Source organism: Chenopodium quinoa, unplaced genomic scaffold (assembly GCF_001683475.1).
Source record: "Chenopodium quinoa cultivar QQ74 unplaced genomic scaffold, ASM168347v1, whole genome shotgun sequence".
NCBI classification, from domain to species: Eukaryota; Viridiplantae; Streptophyta; class Magnoliopsida; order Caryophyllales; family Amaranthaceae; genus Chenopodium; species Chenopodium quinoa.
This window is the reverse complement of record NW_018742616.1, coordinates 1401619-1421387: the sequence shown is the minus strand read 5'-3', so window position 1 is coordinate 1421387 and position 19769 is coordinate 1401619. Positions and strand designations below refer to the sequence as shown.

General features: G+C 31.2%; 3 protein-coding genes across 3 annotated transcripts; all 3 read right to left on the bottom strand.

The window, feature by feature from the left end:
- Positions 1–5671: 5671 nt before the first annotated feature.
- Positions 5672–6016, bottom strand: LOC110721283 (auxin-responsive protein SAUR71-like). The gene has a single exon (XM_021900424.1). The coding sequence runs from the start codon at positions 6014–6016 to the stop codon at positions 5672–5674; it is 345 nt and encodes a 114-aa protein (XP_021756116.1).
- Positions 6017–10301: 4285 nt separating this feature from the next.
- LOC110721282 lies at positions 10302–11393 on the bottom strand. Its single transcript, XM_021900423.1, has one exon. It carries the CDS (start codon positions 11391–11393, stop codon positions 10302–10304), a length of 1092 nt encoding a protein of 363 aa, XP_021756115.1.
- A 3532-nt stretch (positions 11394–14925) lies between these two features.
- On the bottom strand, positions 14926–17930 carry LOC110721281 (auxin-responsive protein SAUR71-like). The gene is made up of 3 exons (XM_021900422.1): positions 17597–17930; positions 15250–15300; positions 14926–14987 (listed from the first exon to the last, which is right to left on the bottom strand). Exons 1-3 carry the CDS (start codon positions 17928–17930, stop codon positions 14926–14928), a joined length of 447 nt encoding a protein of 148 aa, XP_021756114.1.
- Between the last annotated feature and the right edge of the window lie 1839 nt (positions 17931–19769).

Here is a 19769-nt window from a genome sequence, read left to right as displayed (position 1 = left end):
GAGATATGGCAATGAACAAAGTTGGTGATCCTATCGAAATGTTTTTTTAATACAAATTTTTTTACATCGAAATATTACATCTAATAACTATTATTTTTAATGTTCTTATCAAAATATTTATTAGGGGAATAAATTAAATAAAAGTAATTAAAAATATTATGAGTTTGATCTAATTACAAAAATTATTTTTATGAGGTTTTATGTATAAAAAATCGTGGGATATTAGGATTTAAATAATTAAAAAAAAATTATCTTATGAAATTAATGGTTTTATCTAAATACCCGATTAATAAGATGTTTTTTTCATAAATTTTTTTTTTAAAACTTATAACGCAATAAAAAAAACTTTACCTTCTTTAAACATTTTATGTCTAAAAAATTGAAAAGACAGATAATTTGTTAGAGATCAAGAGATCACAAGAAATATACAAAATGATATATAGATTTGAGAGTTTAATTTCAAGTGTAAAAAGCAATGAATAATGATTTAGGATTTAAATTATTTTAAAAATAAAAATTATTATCTTTTCACATTAAAGATTTTATCCTAATAAGTAATCAATGAAATATCATATTTACAATTTTTTTTTTCTTTTTTTGAAAGATATCATATTATTGTCATATAACTAACAACAACGAATAAAATACAAAACAACAATAAATTAAGTCGCATTATAAATTACATTAAAAAAATTATACTTTTGTAATTGGCAATATCATTTTAATTAAATTATTATTTATTTTTGTTTATTTTTTTTTATCTGAAATTATTAAATTGTAAAATAAATCAAATAATTATTAAAAAAAAAAAAACTTAGAGTATATAGGAAAATATCTTTTCTTGAGATATATGTATGAAAAATTGTGTATCGCACGGGTTTTCATCTAGTTGAAAGATACAATTATCTAAAATTAATCTAGAAGCTAAGCATTTTTCGGTAAACATGAGATGATCATTTCTTTGTCAATTATTCCTAGTTTACACATTTTACCTGAGAATGACGACGTACTTTACTTAAAAATAGTTTTTTTTCTCCAAAATTAGTCATATGTATGTGTAGTGCCTATTAAACACTATACTTTTAAAAATGTTTAGATTACATTTGAGTATGCTAATAGTCAAGGCCATAACAAACATATTAGGAGTCCTGTGCTAATTATAAAAATTTAAATTATCAATTTAATATGATTTATTTTACGACATTATGAGTACGTAATGCGTATATATATAGAAGATTAGGATAATGCATATATGACTAATTTTCACACATTATAAATGGAGTACTCGATCTTTGGAGGCTTTCGTAAATATATGATCTGGTTAATTAGGGGTCTTATATTATTGGTCACTTTGCATGTCCTCATCGACTACTCTGACAAACAATAATAGCTATAGATAATGTCAATTGGCCAAAATTTACGCTACCATCAAATGAAGAATGATAACTAAATTTACCAACCTTTGAAATAACCTTAAAAATATTGACGTTTTAAATTTTAAAACCGGCATTATTGAAGACTTAAAATTAATCTTGTCTCGATTTTAGCTGTGTGAATCTCTATACCAACACAAGTGTTATCCAAATTACTTTGCCTACAGTCTTCTAGTTTGACTAAAGAGCAATTTATATAATCCAAACTACTTAATTAATCTAGTAGCCTTCCTAGTTTGACAAATAATCCAGCATAAAAAAGGATAATTAAAGTTATATGATAATGTCGTCAGTTATAATACTGAGAATTGAGAGAATGAATCAACTTTATACCAATAATGCTTGGTTTTTTTTTATTTCCTTCATTCTAAATTATTCGTCGTATATATTTGTGTAAGATGTTTCAAATTAATTTACAACATTTATAATTAATGGTAATTTTTTTAAAAAGCTCTAATTCATGTTTACTCCCAAGGTAGATTCCTTCCTCATATTCTCTCTCTACTTTTTATTTTTTAATAGTTATATTCAAATATTTTGTGACGCTTAAGATGAGACGAAGTATGATTTGTAGTAAGAAATTGTCACACAAAAATACAAAATCCAAATAGTAATGTCAAATGATGACATAATGATTGCATTTTAATCAATAAAATAAAATAAACAATGGGTTTATCAAATAATTACGGTGTTGTTTATCATGTTATAGAAGTGAAATGCAAATGAATTGGCAAATTGTCCGTCATTAATGAATTAATTCAATAATTTCAATTGTAGTAAATGTAGTAATTTTACCATTAGTTGTTTAGTGCTCTCTAGTCTCAAGTTTCTCAGCATCTAAATTAATCTCATGATTTTAATTTACATAGGCTTTCTTCTAAAAGCACACATGTGAACATTAGGGGGAAAAAATTTAAATTGAAGTACCTTTGTCACATAAATATATAGAACGAAGATAGTATTATTTGACCTCTAGCTATTCCATTTTTTCAGTTTTATTTTATTGACGGGAGACTTTAAAGAAAAACCCTTTCAGGGGAAGAGTTTATATCATTATATGACACACATGGATGATGAGTTTGTATAGCATGCATGGGTGATGAGCCTGATTATTTCTTGTAATACTTGATTAATAAATTTTGCCTCTTTTATCACAATAATGTGTAGCTTTTCGTTACGTCTGTATTTTGCAAATGCAAAATGATTGATTGTTTCTTCCAGTTTACAATAGTAATTAAGAGATTGATGAAAATTAAAAGAATAAGTAAAATACTAATATAAAAAAATCAGTGATTATTATTCATTTGTTTCAATTGTTGCTGGTGTACCACCATCGATCATAACTAATACATTCAATCTTTACAAATAATTCAATCTTTTTCTTTACAAAATGGCAGTAAAGCTTGAAACAATACTAATTAAATTACATAGGGCAAAACATGTACAAAATTCGTATATTATTTGACCGCTAGTCACAAGTTCAAATCTCCTAAGCTAACTCCGTTCTATCTACAAGAAATTTTCTCTATAACGACTCTAAATTGATGTGGCTTACAAGGAATATGGATGACACCTTGTTGATGATATCCAAATTCATTAGCGGCTAATTGAAGCAAATCAACAATAGAAGGATGTTTCATCCAACCAAGAGGCACCATAAATCTCTCTTCTTCCTCCTCACACTTGCCTACCATAATAGGTATGTACCCTCTTTTTTGAGCTTCTTGCCTTTGATCATCATCATTATTCACTTCCTCACAACCTAGCCTCGAATATCGAGGAGGCGACATCGATGAAGATCCTTCCTTCTTCTTAATTATTCTTCCTAACAAATCCTTCATTGTATGTACGTAGTAGTAAAGTAGATGGTGTATCAGTTGTTGTCTTTGATCTTGAATAAAATTGAAGGAGGGAGATGAGAGAATGTATGTTTGAATTAGTTATTGGGTTGTTTGTAAATATATGCTTCAATTTGTGTAGTGGACTAGTGGAGCTAGTGTGTATATATTATATATGCTCACAATAAAACACCTTTATATAGCCGTCTTAATATAATATCTCATTGGTTGCATTTTATATATGAACCCTCGTGGTTTATTAACTTTAATTGGAAATTTGGAAGTCCTAGTCAAAGATGATGATTTTTTTTTAAAAAAAAATGAACAAAATTTAAACCTTTAATAATGATTTAAAAAAATAAAAGTAATTTTAAATTAGTTTAAGAGACTCTTAATCCTTTATTGCAATGCGGGTACGATAGTGGGACTGAACAAATTACAAAAGGTTTCTAGTTAAAATCGAAAAATAAATCAATGCAACTTTAATTATGTGTTACTCCGTATTATTCTGTATGAAAAACTTGGATCACTCACTAGGTGAAATAAGACCACCTTTAATAAAGGTTGGTGATCGAAAGTGGAATCTAACTCAGCACTACTAATATGTTTAATTTTATTGTACCAATAAGCTAAGTCTTCACTTACTGATTAAGATTGAGAGTATGTACGATAAGTCATAAGTTCAAATCCCCTACCCTATTTATAAAGTAATACTGTGATAAATTTGTATTGTTCTTGTGCTCATTTGAATAAAAATATTTTTCTATATGTCTATTTCCTAGATGACCTAACAATATTAGTCAAACCAAGAAAATGTTTTAACCATACTTTCCAAATGAGCTTGAAATCTAATATAGATTATACGTCCCTACCACTTAATTAAATATGGTGCACTAAACTAATCATCCTGCTAATTTATAATAATCATGATATTTCCGAGCAAGATTCGTATATGAATTAAGACTTTTTCATAATTAGTCAAAATTAACATGCATGCTTCGACTGCTAATCAATATATTGACGTAATCCTCCTTTTTCTTTTCATACTAGGAATTAACTTTACAAATATTTTTTAAGTTGTAACAATAAGGATTATCATCCCTTTAGATACTAAAATAATATTGTCAAGTAGAAACTGATTATCATGTGATATTTCTTTAGAAACCAACTCATTTGATTATTTATTTTTTATGCAACCAACTCACTTGATTATGGAAAGACGTTATAATTTGTTGGGTCCAAGTTTTGACTCGCTAACTAGAAACTTTTATGTCAATTAGCTTAATTAATTAGTTCCCATAAAAAAAAAAGAAAAAAAAAACACCTTAAATACTTTGTTGATTTTTTATGAGTTTTAATTGAAATTTCACAATGAAATTCCATTTTCGTATTGCTAATTTAATTTATTTTTATTGTTATATTGTTGGGAAATATCAATTATTGCTAGTTGGAAGTACGTACTATAAATTGATCGTATAGACTGGCGTAGTGTCACGACAAGTTTTAGTTCGTTCTTCAAACACGACCAATTGATTCAATTCGATCGAGTTAATATTTCAATGCAACAATCAATTTATCGATCAATATTTTATTGTATTTCTCCTTCTATTATCAACCCACATTTGACCGTAGGTGTTTTCCCACATTAAAGAATGTGGATGAAATAAGTCACTAAAGGCTCAAAGAGTTATCCATCCCTCTTAATTGCCTATTGGTTTTATGATGTGAAAATAAACTCGATCCTTTGAACTAGTATATATATACACTTCATGTAACCTAAATTATTCTCCCCCTCCGAATCCTTTTTGGGCAGTCCATTTTCAATATTTTCACAAACTTGAAGTTCAAAATCTTGGGCTAGTGTATAATTTAAATTGCTTTCGGCCAACGCATAGTCATGCTTTGAATTAGCTTGCCCTAATGGAGATAATCCACTAGCAAATAAAGAACCTAATCAATAATCATTCTCGTCAAAATAAGCTAATCATTCTTGATTAGTTAATTAATTTGCAATCGGAGGGACTTTTTTTTTCCCATATATAGTTCAAATTCTTCAAAGAAGAAAAAGTAAAAATCAATGAATAATTATTTTAGCTTCAATATATAAAATAAAGATGAAAGAAAATCAAGAAAAAATTACTTGTAATGAATAATAAAAATGATCACCAATGCATTGCTCACTGTATCTTATAGTACTGATTAAATTCAATTCTAAAACTAATACCCTTTCTTATACATATATCAATACTTTATAACACAAATTACCTAAATCGATCAACAAATAAATGATTGCTTCAAAAAAATAAATTAAATCAACAGATAAATGATACTACATCTTCTAAAATTAATTTCAAAAGAAAAGAAAAAATTACAACTTTTACATTAAAGATTCCGTTAATTCTATTTGCAAGAAAGACTCTCCATAACAACTCTAAAATGTTGCGGTTCACAAGGAATTTGTAGAACACCTTGTTGATGATACCCGAACTCGTTGGCGGATACACGTAACAATTCAACAATACAAGGATGGTTCATCCAACCAAGAGGCACCATAAATCTTTCTTCTTCTTCCTCACTTTTCCCTACCATAATAGGTACATACCCTTTCTTTTTAGCTTGATTATGTCTTTGATGTTTGTTCTTCACTTCATCCTCGCAACATGATGATAATCTTGAGTATGGAGGCGGCGAACACGATGAAGATTGCTCCTTCTTCCTTACTAACTTTCCGATCAAACCCTTCATTATTATTATTATTGTTGTGGATTAACAATAATATTGAAATCAAGAGAGAAAGTAATTGTGTGATTTATTTTAGGTTTGCTTCAATAATAATGCAAGTATATATATATATATATATATATATATATATATATATATATATATATATATATATAAAGTTTTACCGATAGAAAGTTTTATAAAGGAGTAAGAGAAGATGGAGAAATTGATTATGTATATTGCTCCGGTAACATGGCTATATAGCCAAGAGTTTTACATATAATGCCACACAAGTTCACAAGTCTTTGGACTTGTGTGAACATTGTGAAATCAAATCAAATAATTATAGGCATTCATATTTATCTTCTAACACTCCCCCTTGAATGCCCATACTTATTATACAGAAAGGTATTTGTTGCCTCATTAAAAACCTTGCTAGGTAAAACCCTTATGGGGTAAATACCATAGCTAGGGAAAAAGAGTACAACGATATAGTATTATATGCTTTGGTATACTGCCTCGTTAAAAACCTTGTCAGGAAAAACCCGGTGGGATAAAAACCTGATCGAAGGGAAAAAGAGTGCAGTACATATAATACTCCCCCTGATCTCAGCATAGTTCACGAAGATGTCGCATTCCGATTTTGTGAACTAACTGTTCAAATTTCTTCGAAGGAAGTGATTTGGTGAAAAGGTCGGCAAGATTTTCACAAGACTGAATTTGCTGGATATTTATTTCCTCGTCCTTTTGCAGATCATGTGTGAAGAACAGTTTTGGGGCAATATGTTTCGTTTTATCTCCCTTAATATATCCTTCAGTTACTTGAGCGATACATGTTGTATTGCCTTCAAAGATGATGGTTGGGTCTTCTGTTATTGCGTTCATTCCACACTCCTTTTGGATATTACTGATCATCGACCTCAGCCACACACATTCCCGTCCTGCTTCATAGAGGGCTATCAACTCTGCATGATTTGATGATGTCGCGGTCAATGTCTGCTTTGTTGATTTCCATGATATTGCAGTGCCGCCATAAGTGAATACATATCCATTTTGTGACTTGGCATTTTGAGGATCTGATAAGTATCCAGCGTCTGCATACCCAATGAGAGCAGCATCTTGTTTTGGTTGGTAATATAAACCAAGGTCTTGTGTCCCTCGTAGGTACCGGAGTAAGTGTCGAACTCCCTTCCAATGCCTATATGTTGGTGCATTGATGTGCCTGGCTAACAAATTCACAGAGAAAGCTATGTCGGGTCTAGTATTGTTAGCTAAGTACATTAAGGCTCCAATTGCACTTAAGTATGGTACTTCTGGACCCAAAATCTCTTCATTTTCTTCTCGGGGTCTAAATGGATCATTTTTCATATTCAAAGAACGAACAACCATTGGGAAGTTGGTTGGGGTTGCTTTGTCCATGAAGAAACGTTTCAAAACTCTTTCTGTATAGTTTGATTGATGGACAAAAATGCCATGACTCAAGTGCTCAATTTGTAGTGCAAGGCAAAATTTAGTTTTCCCAAGGTCTTTCATCTCAAATTCTTTCATCATGTATTTTGCAGTTTTCTCGAGTTCATTTGGGGTTCCGATGATATTTAAATCATCAACATAAACTGCAATGATAGCGAATCCTGATTGTGATCGCTTTATGAAAACACAGGGACTAACTTGGTTGTTTTTGAATCCTTCTCTCATAAGGTATTCACTCAGACGGTTGTACCACATCCTTCCAGATTGTTTCAATCCATAAAGTGACCTTTTTAGTTTTATGGAAAGCAGTTGTCTAGGCTTGTGGTTTTCTGGTAGTTTTAGTCCTTCGGGGACTTTCATGTAAATGTCCGTATCGAGTGACCCATACAAATACGCAGTCACTACATCTATTAATCGCATTTGCAGTCCTTTTGTGACTGCCAAACTTACCAGAAATCTTAATGTAGTTGCATCAACCACTGGAGAATATGTTTCTTCATAATCAATCCCTGGAATTTGAGAAAATCCTTGGGCTACAAGTCTTGCCTTGTATCTAACTATTTCATTTTTCTCATTACGTTTTCTCACAAATACCCATTTGTATCCAACGGGTTTTATACCTGCTGGTGTAAGGGTTATTTTCCCAAAAACTTCTCGTTTTTCAAGTGACTTTAACTCAGCCAGCATTGCCTCCTTCCACTTTGGCCAATCACTCATACGTCGACATTCTTCTACAGTTCTTGGTTCAACATCATTTTCATCAGACACGATGTCGATTGCGATGGAATTTGCAAATGTTTCATTAACGATAACATCTTTCCTATTCCACTGAGTCTTTGTAGAGACGTAATTCATTGAAATTTCATTGTTATCGATGTTTTGAACATCTTGTTCATTCCCCGTAGGGTTGTCTTCTTGTTCGTCCCCTTTTGGATTATCATCATTTTCTTTACTTTCATCCACATTTGGTTTTTCTTGACCTTCTGACGGGGGAACATCATTAGTCTCATTTTCTATTACATCCAATCTTTTCAATTTTCTTGGCTTAGAATCTTTTGAACCAAGTGGTCTTCCACGCTTTCTGCGTGCCTGAGATTCATTTTCTATGGCCTTATTACCAGTTGGGATTTCAATACGTGCAGGGGCATTTTCTGCTGGTATATGTGATTTTGTCACCTTCTTTGCGTCTACAAATGCATCAGGCAATTGATTTGCAACACTTTGTAAATGAACAATTTTCTTAACTTCTTGTTCACACATATTTGTTCGTGGGTCTAACATCAACAGTTGTGTTGCATTCCAAATGAGTTCAATTTCTTTCTTATGTGGGTCCACTTTCTCTCCCCCTAAGGCTGGGAATACTGTTTCATTAAAGTGACAGTCCGCAAATCTAGCCGTAAATAAGTCACCAGTCAATGGTTCAAGGTATTTAATTATAGAGGGGGATTCAAACCCGACATAAATTCCCAGCCTTCTTTGTGGACCCATTTTTGTTCGTTGGGGTGGAGCAATGGGAACATATACAGCACAACCAAAGATTTTTAGATGTGAGATACTTGGTTCTCGACCACAAACAAGTTGTAGTGGTGAGAATTTATGATAAGCTGTAGGTCTCAATCTAATTAGCGCTGCTGCATGTATTATAGCATGTCCCCAAGCAGATGATGGCAATCTTGACCTCATTAATAATGGTCTTGCAATCAATTGTAATCTCTTAATTAGTGATTCAGCTAGACCATTTTGTGTATGAACATGAGCTACTGGGTGTTCAACATCAATTCCAATTGACATACAATAATCATTAAATGTTTGGGATGTAAATTCCCCAGCATTGTCAAGTCTTATTTTCTTTATTGTATGATCTGGGAATTGTGCTCTTAATTTGATGATTTGGGCAAGTAATTTTGCAAAGGCAACATTTCTACTTGAAAGTAGACTAACATGTGACCATCGTGTAGAGCCATCAATTAAAACCATGAAATATCGAAATGGTCCACATGCTGGATTAATTGGCCCACATATATCTCCCTGAATTCTTTCCAAGAATTTTGGAGATTCAGTAGCAATTTTGTTCATAGATGGCCTTATTATTAATTTGCCAAGTGAACATGCAGAGCATGTTAATTCATCTGATCGGGGAATTTTGACATTTCTTATTGAATGTCCAACTGAATGTGCTACTATTCTTTGCATCATCCCAGTTGCTGGATGTCCCAAACGATCATGCCATAAAATAATCAAATGTCTGTCATCTAACTTCTGGTTAGATACCATATTGATTTCCACGGGTCGTATGTTTATACGATATAACCCCGAAGAATATGCTGGCAATTTCTCATATATATGTTTCTTGCCATGTTTTTCTGCCGTGAGGCATACATACTCTTTTTGATCTGTTGTCATTGTTTCTAGATGATAGCCATTTTGGCGTACATCTTTAAAGCTTATGAGATTTCTTCGAGATTTACTCAAATATAAAGAATTATTGATTATTAATTTTGTTCCATTTGGAAGCATTATACAAGCCTTTCCAGATCCTTCAATTAATTTTGATGACCCGGAGATAGTGTTTACATTTGCCTGAAACAACTTTAGTTGTGAAAAATATTTCCTTTCCTTTAAGATAGTGTGTGTTGTTCCACTGTCCAAAAGGCATTGATATTCGGAACTAACTTCAGGTAGATCCATATCTTCATAAAATAAATTTGAGATTAGTTTAGAATAATATCATACATTCTTTTATTTATGATAGAAATTAAGAGTACATGACTAATCATTTAAAATACATATCAGAAAATTCATTAAAACGTAGTATATATTACATCAGTAGATGGGTTAATTAAGCATTGTTATTTTCTCCAAAGATGAAATCATTCCCAGTTTCAGCATTGTCCATGAAGAAATCGGACACATCAAGGGTAGGACATAGAGCATTTTCTTCATTAACATAATTTGCTTCTGCATTTTTCTCTTTGCCTTTTACAGAAGCCTGGTAAAGGTCTACCAAATGTTTGGCCGTACGACAAGTACGTCCCCAATGTCCTGTCATGCCACATCTGTAACATGTGTCTTTTCCTTTTGAAAGAGTTTGTTTGTGGCTTCCAGATGAATGTCCCTTCTGTTTTTCAAAATTTTTGAAATTACTGTTTCTTTGAAAATTGTTTCTACCACGTCCTCGGCCTCGTCCGCGATAATTTCCACGGCCTTTTCCACGGCCATTGTAATTTCCACGTCCACCTCTTCGTGCAGCATTTGCCTCGAGTGGATAAGAACTTGTTGCATTTGCCTCATGATGAGTGGCCAAAGACCCAATTGGTCTGAGATTATGATTTTTCAACAAAAGATCGCTATTTTGTTCCGCAACAAGCAATACACTCATTAATTCATTAAACTTCTTAAAACCTCTTTCACGATATTGTTCTTGCAACAGTATGTTGCTTGCATGAAAGGTAGTGAGTGTTTTTTCAATCATTTGTTCATCGGTGACTGGATGATCACAGTATCTCAATATAGATACTATCTCATGTATGGTTGAATTGTAATCTATTACAGATTTGAAATCCTGGAACCGTAAATTTGTCCAGTCAAATAATGCCTTAGGAAGGAGCACCCTTTTGTGGTGTCCAAATCTTTCATTAAGGCAGTCCCATAATTCTTTGGGATCTTCAACCATCATGTACTCAGTTTTAAGGCCTTCATGTAAATGATGCCTTAGTAACACTAAGGCTTTTGCCTTTTCTTGTTCGGTAATGGGTTTTTCAACCGTCATTGCAGAAGTGGTAGTATCAGTTGTTTGACCAGGGGGACTTTTATTAACAATATGCTCCAACCCTTGAGCTTTTAAATTCATCATGGCATCCACTTTCCATTCCAAAAATTTCTTTCCAGATAAATCTAGAATGTTGAATTGTCTTTTCACAAGATCTCCCATTTTAACTACAACAAATTACGTGATAATTAGTTTATAATCATACGTATATCACATGTGTTTAATTCTTCCATATTTTTAGTTTGTTAATGAAACACATGATAATTAATTTTTTTTTTTTAACAATAATAAGACATAAATAAAATAGTTCTTTCTCCCCCCTTGGTTTATTATTGTGAGTAATTATATAACTATATAAAAAAAATCATATTAGTCGTATAAGCAGCAAAACGACAACAACAATAGTAGTAACAATAATTATAATAATAATGGTAATATTATACAATGATGATTTAAAACAACAAAACAACATAATAAAACAAAACATGCTTTTAACCGACAAAATAAACAAACTTCACTTGTACATTATGACAAAAATTAATATTGCTACTAACAGAACTACAAGCGCCGTAATTAGGAGAAAATATTGTTTTATTTTCTTTAAATCTTCCTCAAAGGTGAAGGTGTGGGTGTTTTGGATGTTTTGGTCGCCGTCGGGGAACATATTGGAGAAGAAGGGGTGAATAATTTTTGGGTGATTTTTGGATAAAGAGAGGATAAGAGATTTGTGGTGAAAATCGGGGGAAAATCTACCGAGGTAGGTTTATCTGTTACTGTTTTGTACAACTGTAAAAATATCATATAACAATCTAATATACTGACAAAAATTATGGTCTAAATATATATATTTATAATTGTAAAAAGTTATCACACTGGGAATGCAAGCCATAGTGGTCCGAGAGCCCTAATATCTATAAAAGATCATGGGTTCGAAAACGGAAAGAAACACAAAAAAAGTATGTAAAAGTAAGAAAAATAATAAGTATAAAAAAGGCTGCATCTTTTTGTTAATCTAGTTAATAATAATATGCATGCAAAGCTACTACTTAGCAATTATAATAACTAAGATAAAAATTTACGTAAAATGAGTATGTAATATCAACATGGATCAAACAAAGAAACATCAACATGAATAAACAAAAGATGATAGTAGTAAATTCACAAGTAAGAGAACTTTCACCGTTGTTTTTGAGGTATATATATAGTAAATGTTTGAGTTTCTGTTATAGAGGATCCCAAATATGGGCAACTATAGAGCATACTCCTCGAAACAGTTAGAAGTAGATAGTATTATTTGTTATAAATTTTTATAAGTAGGTATAAATATACCTGACTGAAAACTGGTGCTGATAACGTGTTAAAGTTTTACCGATAGAAAGTTTTATAAAGGAGTAAGAGAAGATGGAGAAATTGATTATGTATATTGCTCCGGTAACATGGCTTATATAGCCAAGAGTTTTACATATAATGCCACACAAGTTCACAAGTTTTTGGACTTGTGTGAACATTGTGAAATCAAATCAAATAATTATAGGCATTCATATTTATCTTCTAACACACATATATATATATATACGGGGGGGTTCCGCTAAAAACAGAGCTTATGGTGAAAACTAAAAACAAGCAATCTTAGCCATTCATTACTAGCACAAAAGATCAGACGGTTCTAAAGCCCTAAGATCATTCCAACCTTACATATAATCAATTCAACCGTTTAAAAGGTCACTACATGCTTAAAATAAGGTAACTTCATCTAAATTGACGATATTTACATAGATTCACTATATATAAAAATAACGTAACTATATACAAAAATAGGGTAGCTATATCAATTTTTACAATATTTACATTAAGGTCACTATATACAAAAAAAGGGTAACTATTTCAATTTTGACCATATTTACATAGAGGTCACTGTATACAAAAATAGGATAACTATAACAATTTTTACAGCATTTACATAAAGGTCACTATATACAAAAATAAAGTAACTATATCGACTGAGTTTTTGACACCATTTACATAAAGGTCACTATATACAAAAATAAAGATCACTATATATAAAAATAAGGTGACTGAAACAAAATTTAAAGCATTTCCATAATTCTAAGGTCATTATATCGAAAATAAGGTAACTATATATGAACTTCGGGTAATTATATCAATTTGACACCATTTACCCAGAGGTCAATAAATATAAAAATAAGTATTAAAAAAGTCCATGTAGGATTCGAACCTACATCCCGTGATTACACAGTGCTCGACCAATTGAGCTAATAGGCTTTCAACATGCCAAAACAGCCAATAAAAGCATACCAACATCACAGACCAACATCATACAGACTTCATACAGACTGAAGCAAAACAAGCTTGACAAGATCAACGTTTTAAGGACAGAAGCAGAGGCAAATGAAAGCATACCAGGAAATCATGATACGAGCAAGCCACCTGTATATGAGGAATCTCGATAAAATGTAGATATTGAACAAGCAGGCACCAAAAATCATACAATCAAAGATAAATCTTCACAAAGGCTGAAGAAGGTTACTACACTAACTCCAGCTGACAAGGTAAGATCAGGAATGATAGAGCTCGCAATAACGCAAACTAGCATACTCGAGTTCTAGAAATAAATTTCTAAAGACACACTTCTACCATTTAACTAACATGTCCTTTACCCTGCATGTTTCAGGATGATAATAAAGTATCAACAGTTATTGAAGATCAAAGGGAAAAATTGATACCTGGTGAAGTACAAATCATGCATCAGATAATAGAAAAAGGTAAGCAATTACATGCCTAAAATTTTCAAGAGCAATTCTTAAAAAAAGACTCCAATTCCCCAATAAAAGAATATACCATCAGAGACTAGAGGATATGTATCCTCTACGAGTTTCTGATCCAAACAAATCTATTCATTTCTTGTCCATATTCTTTTTTCCATTTGATTCTTACACATATATATTACCATGTTCAAACACCATTTAAACCACAATTGCAAGAACAACCATCAATGCTCTTGGTTAAAGAAAGAAACAAACAAGCTTATCAAACATCCTATAGTTCATCAAATATTATCTTCCTAATATCTGATCAAGAAAAACAGATTTTCAAAACTAATTTATATGTTTTAACGAAAAAGAAATAGATACTAATCCTTCACATTTTACACTGCAGATGTCCAAGAGGAATGCGATAATAACTCTTGTAATCAACAACAGAAGCACCAGGAGCCTATAAAGATGGTAAAACAAGAGCCACTCACAGAAGATGAGTTGTTCTTGAAGTAGAAACTCATAAAGAGCTTATCAAATTCTTGAATATTCCTCAATGATTCCAGCAAAATGCAAATATCATAGCAAATCAACGCAAAAATCACAAACAAAAACCAAATCCAAACCCTAATTAACATATCTACCAAACAAAAAAAAGGAAAAAATTAATTAAACCTGAGCAACCTTGTAGGCTGTGAGAATACTCTCAGCGGCTTCTTTCCTCTCAGCACCAGTCTTAAACTCAGCCGCAAATACCTATGATAATCTCCCATCATCTTCAAATAAAAGACCTTAGAATCACCACTACTAGCAGGAGGAATAAGCTTAATGTCCTGAAGCTTCAAAATACCGTCACAAATATCAGAAAGCTAATTCTCAATGCGAGTGAAAAATCGTGAAAGCTGTAGATCTTCTTCTACTTAGATCTCCGTCTCATCTATCGGTGCTTCCTCTTCAATCTCCTCATACGCTTCTTCTTCCACTGCAAAAATCAATCAAATCAACAAGTTGAACTTCAAATTAGTTAAAAACGGTGGAAAAACTCAACTGAACCGAACAAATCAATGAAATTAAGGAAGAAACTAAAGTTAATCGATTAGTAAAACATGAAATCGAACTAAATTGAACAAAATCGAACAGAAAATCGCAAAATCAAACAAAATCGAACAAAATTGATGAAAATTTCAAAAACCTTAAAACCTCAAATCATGCAAAAAATAGCGAAATTAACACAAAGAACTCACCTGATAATAGATCGTAGAGCTGAAAAATTGCTGAAATCAAAGTAATTGAAGCTGAATTTGAAAAAAATAGCGTGAAAATTGGGGAAAAAAATGTCGAGAAATTAGGAGAGAGAAAGCAGGAGAGAGGAGGGAGAGGAGGAAGAAAATAACGGAGGAGAGAGAAATTGTTTCGTGGGAGGAGAGAGAAAATTAGTATATAAACGTTAGATGTCATCCGCTAGATTATAATCTACGGCTAGGATGAATCGTTTTCAGTTTTCACCCTAACATTTGTTTTCACATGATCCATACTATATATATATATATATATATATATATATATATATATATATATATATATGTTTTAGATATGTAGCTCCTTACTGGATAGTCGGTTGTCGTTTTCTTGTATTAGTGGACACGTGTGGGTTAGTTCGTTACAAGTTTGAAAAGATATTTGAGTCAAAGATAGAGCATTGAAACACAGTCAACAAAATTCTACTGAAGCCAATCAAAAGCTAAGGGTATCCCGGTTGCTAAAAATAGAAACTTCTAATTTGAATTCGTTATACTACTAATAATGGTGTAGTAGCATAAACAAACAAGCAAAAGCTATATTTCTATTGAGCAAATAAAATTTGAGCCATGGGTTCAAAATTTGAGCATTTTTTGAGAAATTATTCCGAGTTTTATTTCTGCGGTATATAATCCCATACCAAAAATGCACTAGAGGTCGATCTCGACAGTATTTAAAAAAAAAAAAAAAAAAAAAAAAAAAAAACTAGCCAAATTGTTGACACTAGTTATTCTTAAATATTCTCAATTCCAAGATGTTAAAATTAATTCTATCTTAAATGAGGTTGAACAAAGTATTTTAGGGATTTTGCCCATTTGAAAATTTTCTCTTGTTTCCCCCTCCAGTGAGTCTCATACTATAAATATATACTTGTATAAAGAAATTGTCTCGTTTTTTTTAGTAATATTGTTTTTGTTCCTTGTTTTTGATGCAATTTTAATGATAATATTGTTAACAATGTAAACATTATCCAATGCTACTAATTTATAATTAAGCTTGTAATCTGTAAATAATGGTGAATATCAAGTAGATTAATTGGCAAAGTTTCAGGGACTAGTCAAGATTCAAGAACTCAAGGTGTACATAAATTCTTAATGTGTCTACTTAATTGATTTATTGTCAATATAATTAATTATTTATTTAAATTTTCATTAGTTTTATTTGAAATTTCATAACAAAATTTCATTTTGGTATTGCTTTTTATATACATATATATTTTTTTATTTTATGGGAAAAATACCAATAATGTCTAATTGGAAGTAACTATATATTACAAACTGATCATACAGATTTGTGTAATGTCACACACTGTCACGACAAGTTTAATTTCTTTGACCACGACCAGTTGATTCAATTCGATCAATATTATTTCAAAGCAACAATCGATTTATCGATCAATATTTTCGTTGTATATCCCCTAAATCGTATACAGATTTTACGGTGCATAATCAAGTCATACTGCGACTAATTCTTTTTATATGCTCCTACAATAATAATATCGATAATGTTGATTAGCTCCCATGATCAACCCACATTTGACTAGAGATGTATTCCCATATTGACGAATGTGAATGAAATAACTCAATATGAGCTCAAAGAGTTATCCCTCCTAATTAATTATTGCCTATTGGTGTTCGATATAATAACTTGGTCCTTTGAGCTTGTATGTATATGTATAATCTAAATTCTTTTCCCTCCGAATCCTTTTTTGGGTAATACATTTTCAATATTGTCACAAATTTGGAGTTCGAATTTTGGGGCTAGTGTATAATTAATTAAAGTTGCCTTTGACCTACGCAATTACGAATAGTCATGCTTTGGATTAGCTTGCCCTAATTAATAATAGAGATAATCCACTTGCAAATAAAGAAGCTAACCAATAATAATGCTCGTCAAAATAAGCTAATCATTCTTAATTAGTTAATTAATTTGCAAACGGAGGGACTTTTTCCATTATCTGTAATTCAAATTCTTCAATAAAGAAAAAGTAAAATTCAATGAATAATTATTTTAGCTACAATATATAAAATAAAAATCAAAGAAAATCAAGAAAAAATTTACTAATAATTAAAAAAAAATGATCACCAATGCTCACTGTATCTTATAGTACTAATTAAAATTCAATTCTAAAACTGATAATTTTTCTTATACACATATCAATACTTTATATACACAAAGTACCTAAATCGATCAACAAATAAATGATACTACATCTAAAATTAATTTCGAAAAAATAGTAAAAATTACAGAGTTTACATTAAAGATTCCGTAAATTCTATTTACAAGAAATACTCTCCATGACAACTCTAAAATGATGTGGTTCACAAGGAATTTGTGAAACACCTTGTTGATGATACCCAAACTCGTTGGCGGATACACGTAACAATTCAACAATACAAGGATGGTTCATCCAACCAAGAGGCACCATAAATCTCTCTTCTTCTTCCTCACTTTTCCCTACCATAATAGGCACGTACCCTCTTTTTTTAGCCACTTGATCATGTTTTCTTTGATGTTTGTTCTTCACTTCATCCTCACAACATGATGATAATCTTGAGTATTGAGGGGGCGAACACGATGAAGATTGCTCCTTCTTCCTTACTATCTTTCCGATCAAATCCTTCATTATTAGTATTGTTGTGGATTAACAATAGTATTGAAGGAGAGAAAGTTTTTGTTATGCAATGTGTTTTTTAGGTTGCTTGAATAATAATGCAAGTATGTGCATGTATATATATAGCGGTTTTAAATTAGATAGCTCTTTATTGGATAGTCGGTTCTCGTTTTCTTGAATTAGTGGACACGTGTGGGTTAGAAGTTAGTTTGAAAAGTCAAAGATAGAGCATTGAAATACAGTCAACAAAATTCTACCGAAGCCAATCAAAAGACAAGGGTCGTATGACTCGTATCCCAGCTGATAAAAATAGAAACTTCTAACTTGAATTCGTTATACTACTAATGGCATAAATAAACAATCAAAAGAACGGAGTATATTTCTACTGAACAAATAAATTTGAGCCATGGGTTCTAAATTAGAACAATTTTTTGAGAATAATTTCGAGTTTTATTCTGTTGTACTATAATCCCAACCCACAAAATGCACTAGATGGATCGACATTTTTTTTTATTTGTTGAAAAAAAGTCAAATTATTAACACTCGTTAATCTGTAAATAATAATGGTGAATATGAAGTAAATTAGTTGTCAAAGTTTCAAGGACTTAGAATTTGGTTATATACTTATATACACCCGGGTGTATCGTACACCCAACTAACCTAAAGTTAATATTTACTCTCTATTTGATGATTAAATGAGAAACAATCATCAAAATGAGAACAAAATACTCATAGATGTACGGTGCACCCAGGTGTGTATAATAATCTCTCTCAAGGACTAGTCAAGGTTCAAGAATTCAAAGTGTACATAAAATCTTAATGTGTCTGCTTAATTGATTTATTGACAATAATTGCCCTCTATTTACACACAAAAATAAATAATTAATCTTGAAACCAACTTTTCTTTCCTACTTTGGAGAGCTTGGAATCCACATTATATTGTAGTTTAACACGACTGGACCACTTAGATTTGGTAGGCCAAATCGTATCCTCTTAATAATTTTCCATGAAACAAGATTTATTATTATTATTATTATTATTATTAGAAAGTGTTTACATGAACAACATCTCCTCCTAAATTAGTCATAAATAACCTGCTTCGATTGCTAATCATCAAATTATTTATATCGAATTCTGATCTTTCCCTTTTCCTTTCATACCGGAGTAGTGCTTGGGGCCCTCTTTTAATAGCAGTTTAGTGAAGTAAGTAAGTTGTCTTTGGTAGTTTGGTCTTTGTCTTTCCTTCCCAACGTCGTTATAGGATTTTCTTTTCGTCATAATTGAATATTTTAACGATAAGGTCTTTTTTATATGTGAAATAATATAGTCGATCGATCACTCAATCATGTGAAATCTTGTTAGACTCGTTTTAAATTAACTGATGAATACATTAAACTACATATAATATATATAGTTTTGTAAATTATAGATTAAAATATTATTTAAAAAAAGTAAATATTATAAATTGATGTTAACCTTTTTCAAACAAAAAAAGGAATATACAAAAAAAATTGATTATCTAATTACGGGGTACAAGAAATTCATTAGCATCTAATTGAAGCAAATTAACAATACAAGGATAGATGGTTCATCCATGCTAGAGGCACCACTCTTCGAGCTTCATGTCTTCGATGATTATCATAAAATCACGAGTATCGAGGTGTCGATTTCCATAAAGATTGTTCTTTCTTCCTACATATGAATATGTGATCCTTAATTACTATCAAATTCTTCATAATTGCGGCCTTGTGGGTAATTATTGAAGTCTGCTGAAATTACAGTAAAATGAGGAAGAAGAAAGAGAAAATAGAGCGTTTGATTTTCATTAGATTGAAAATGAAATCATTACAA

Excerpts from the sequence above, each read along its gene's own strand:
- LOC110721283 (XM_021900424.1), bottom strand. The coding sequence starts at position 6,016 with ATGAAGGGTTTGATCGGAAAGTTAGTAAGGAAGAAGGAGCAATCTTCA.
- LOC110721282 (XM_021900423.1), bottom strand. The coding sequence starts at position 11,393 with ATGGGAGATCTTGTGAAAAGACAATTCAACATTCTAGATTTATCTGGA.
- LOC110721281 (XM_021900422.1), bottom strand. The coding sequence starts at position 17,930 with ATGAAGGATTTGATCGGAAAGATAGTAAGGAAGAAGGAGCAATCTTCA. Across the intron at positions 15,301-17,596 it reads TTTTAGAGTTGTCATGGAGA|CTTCAATTACTTTGATTTCA; the intron begins GTATTTCTTGTA and ends TTTCAAATTCAG. Across the intron at positions 14,988-15,249 it reads GCTCTACGATCTATTATCAG|TGGAAGAAGAAGCGTATGAG; the intron begins GTGAGTTCTTTG and ends TGATTTTTGCAG.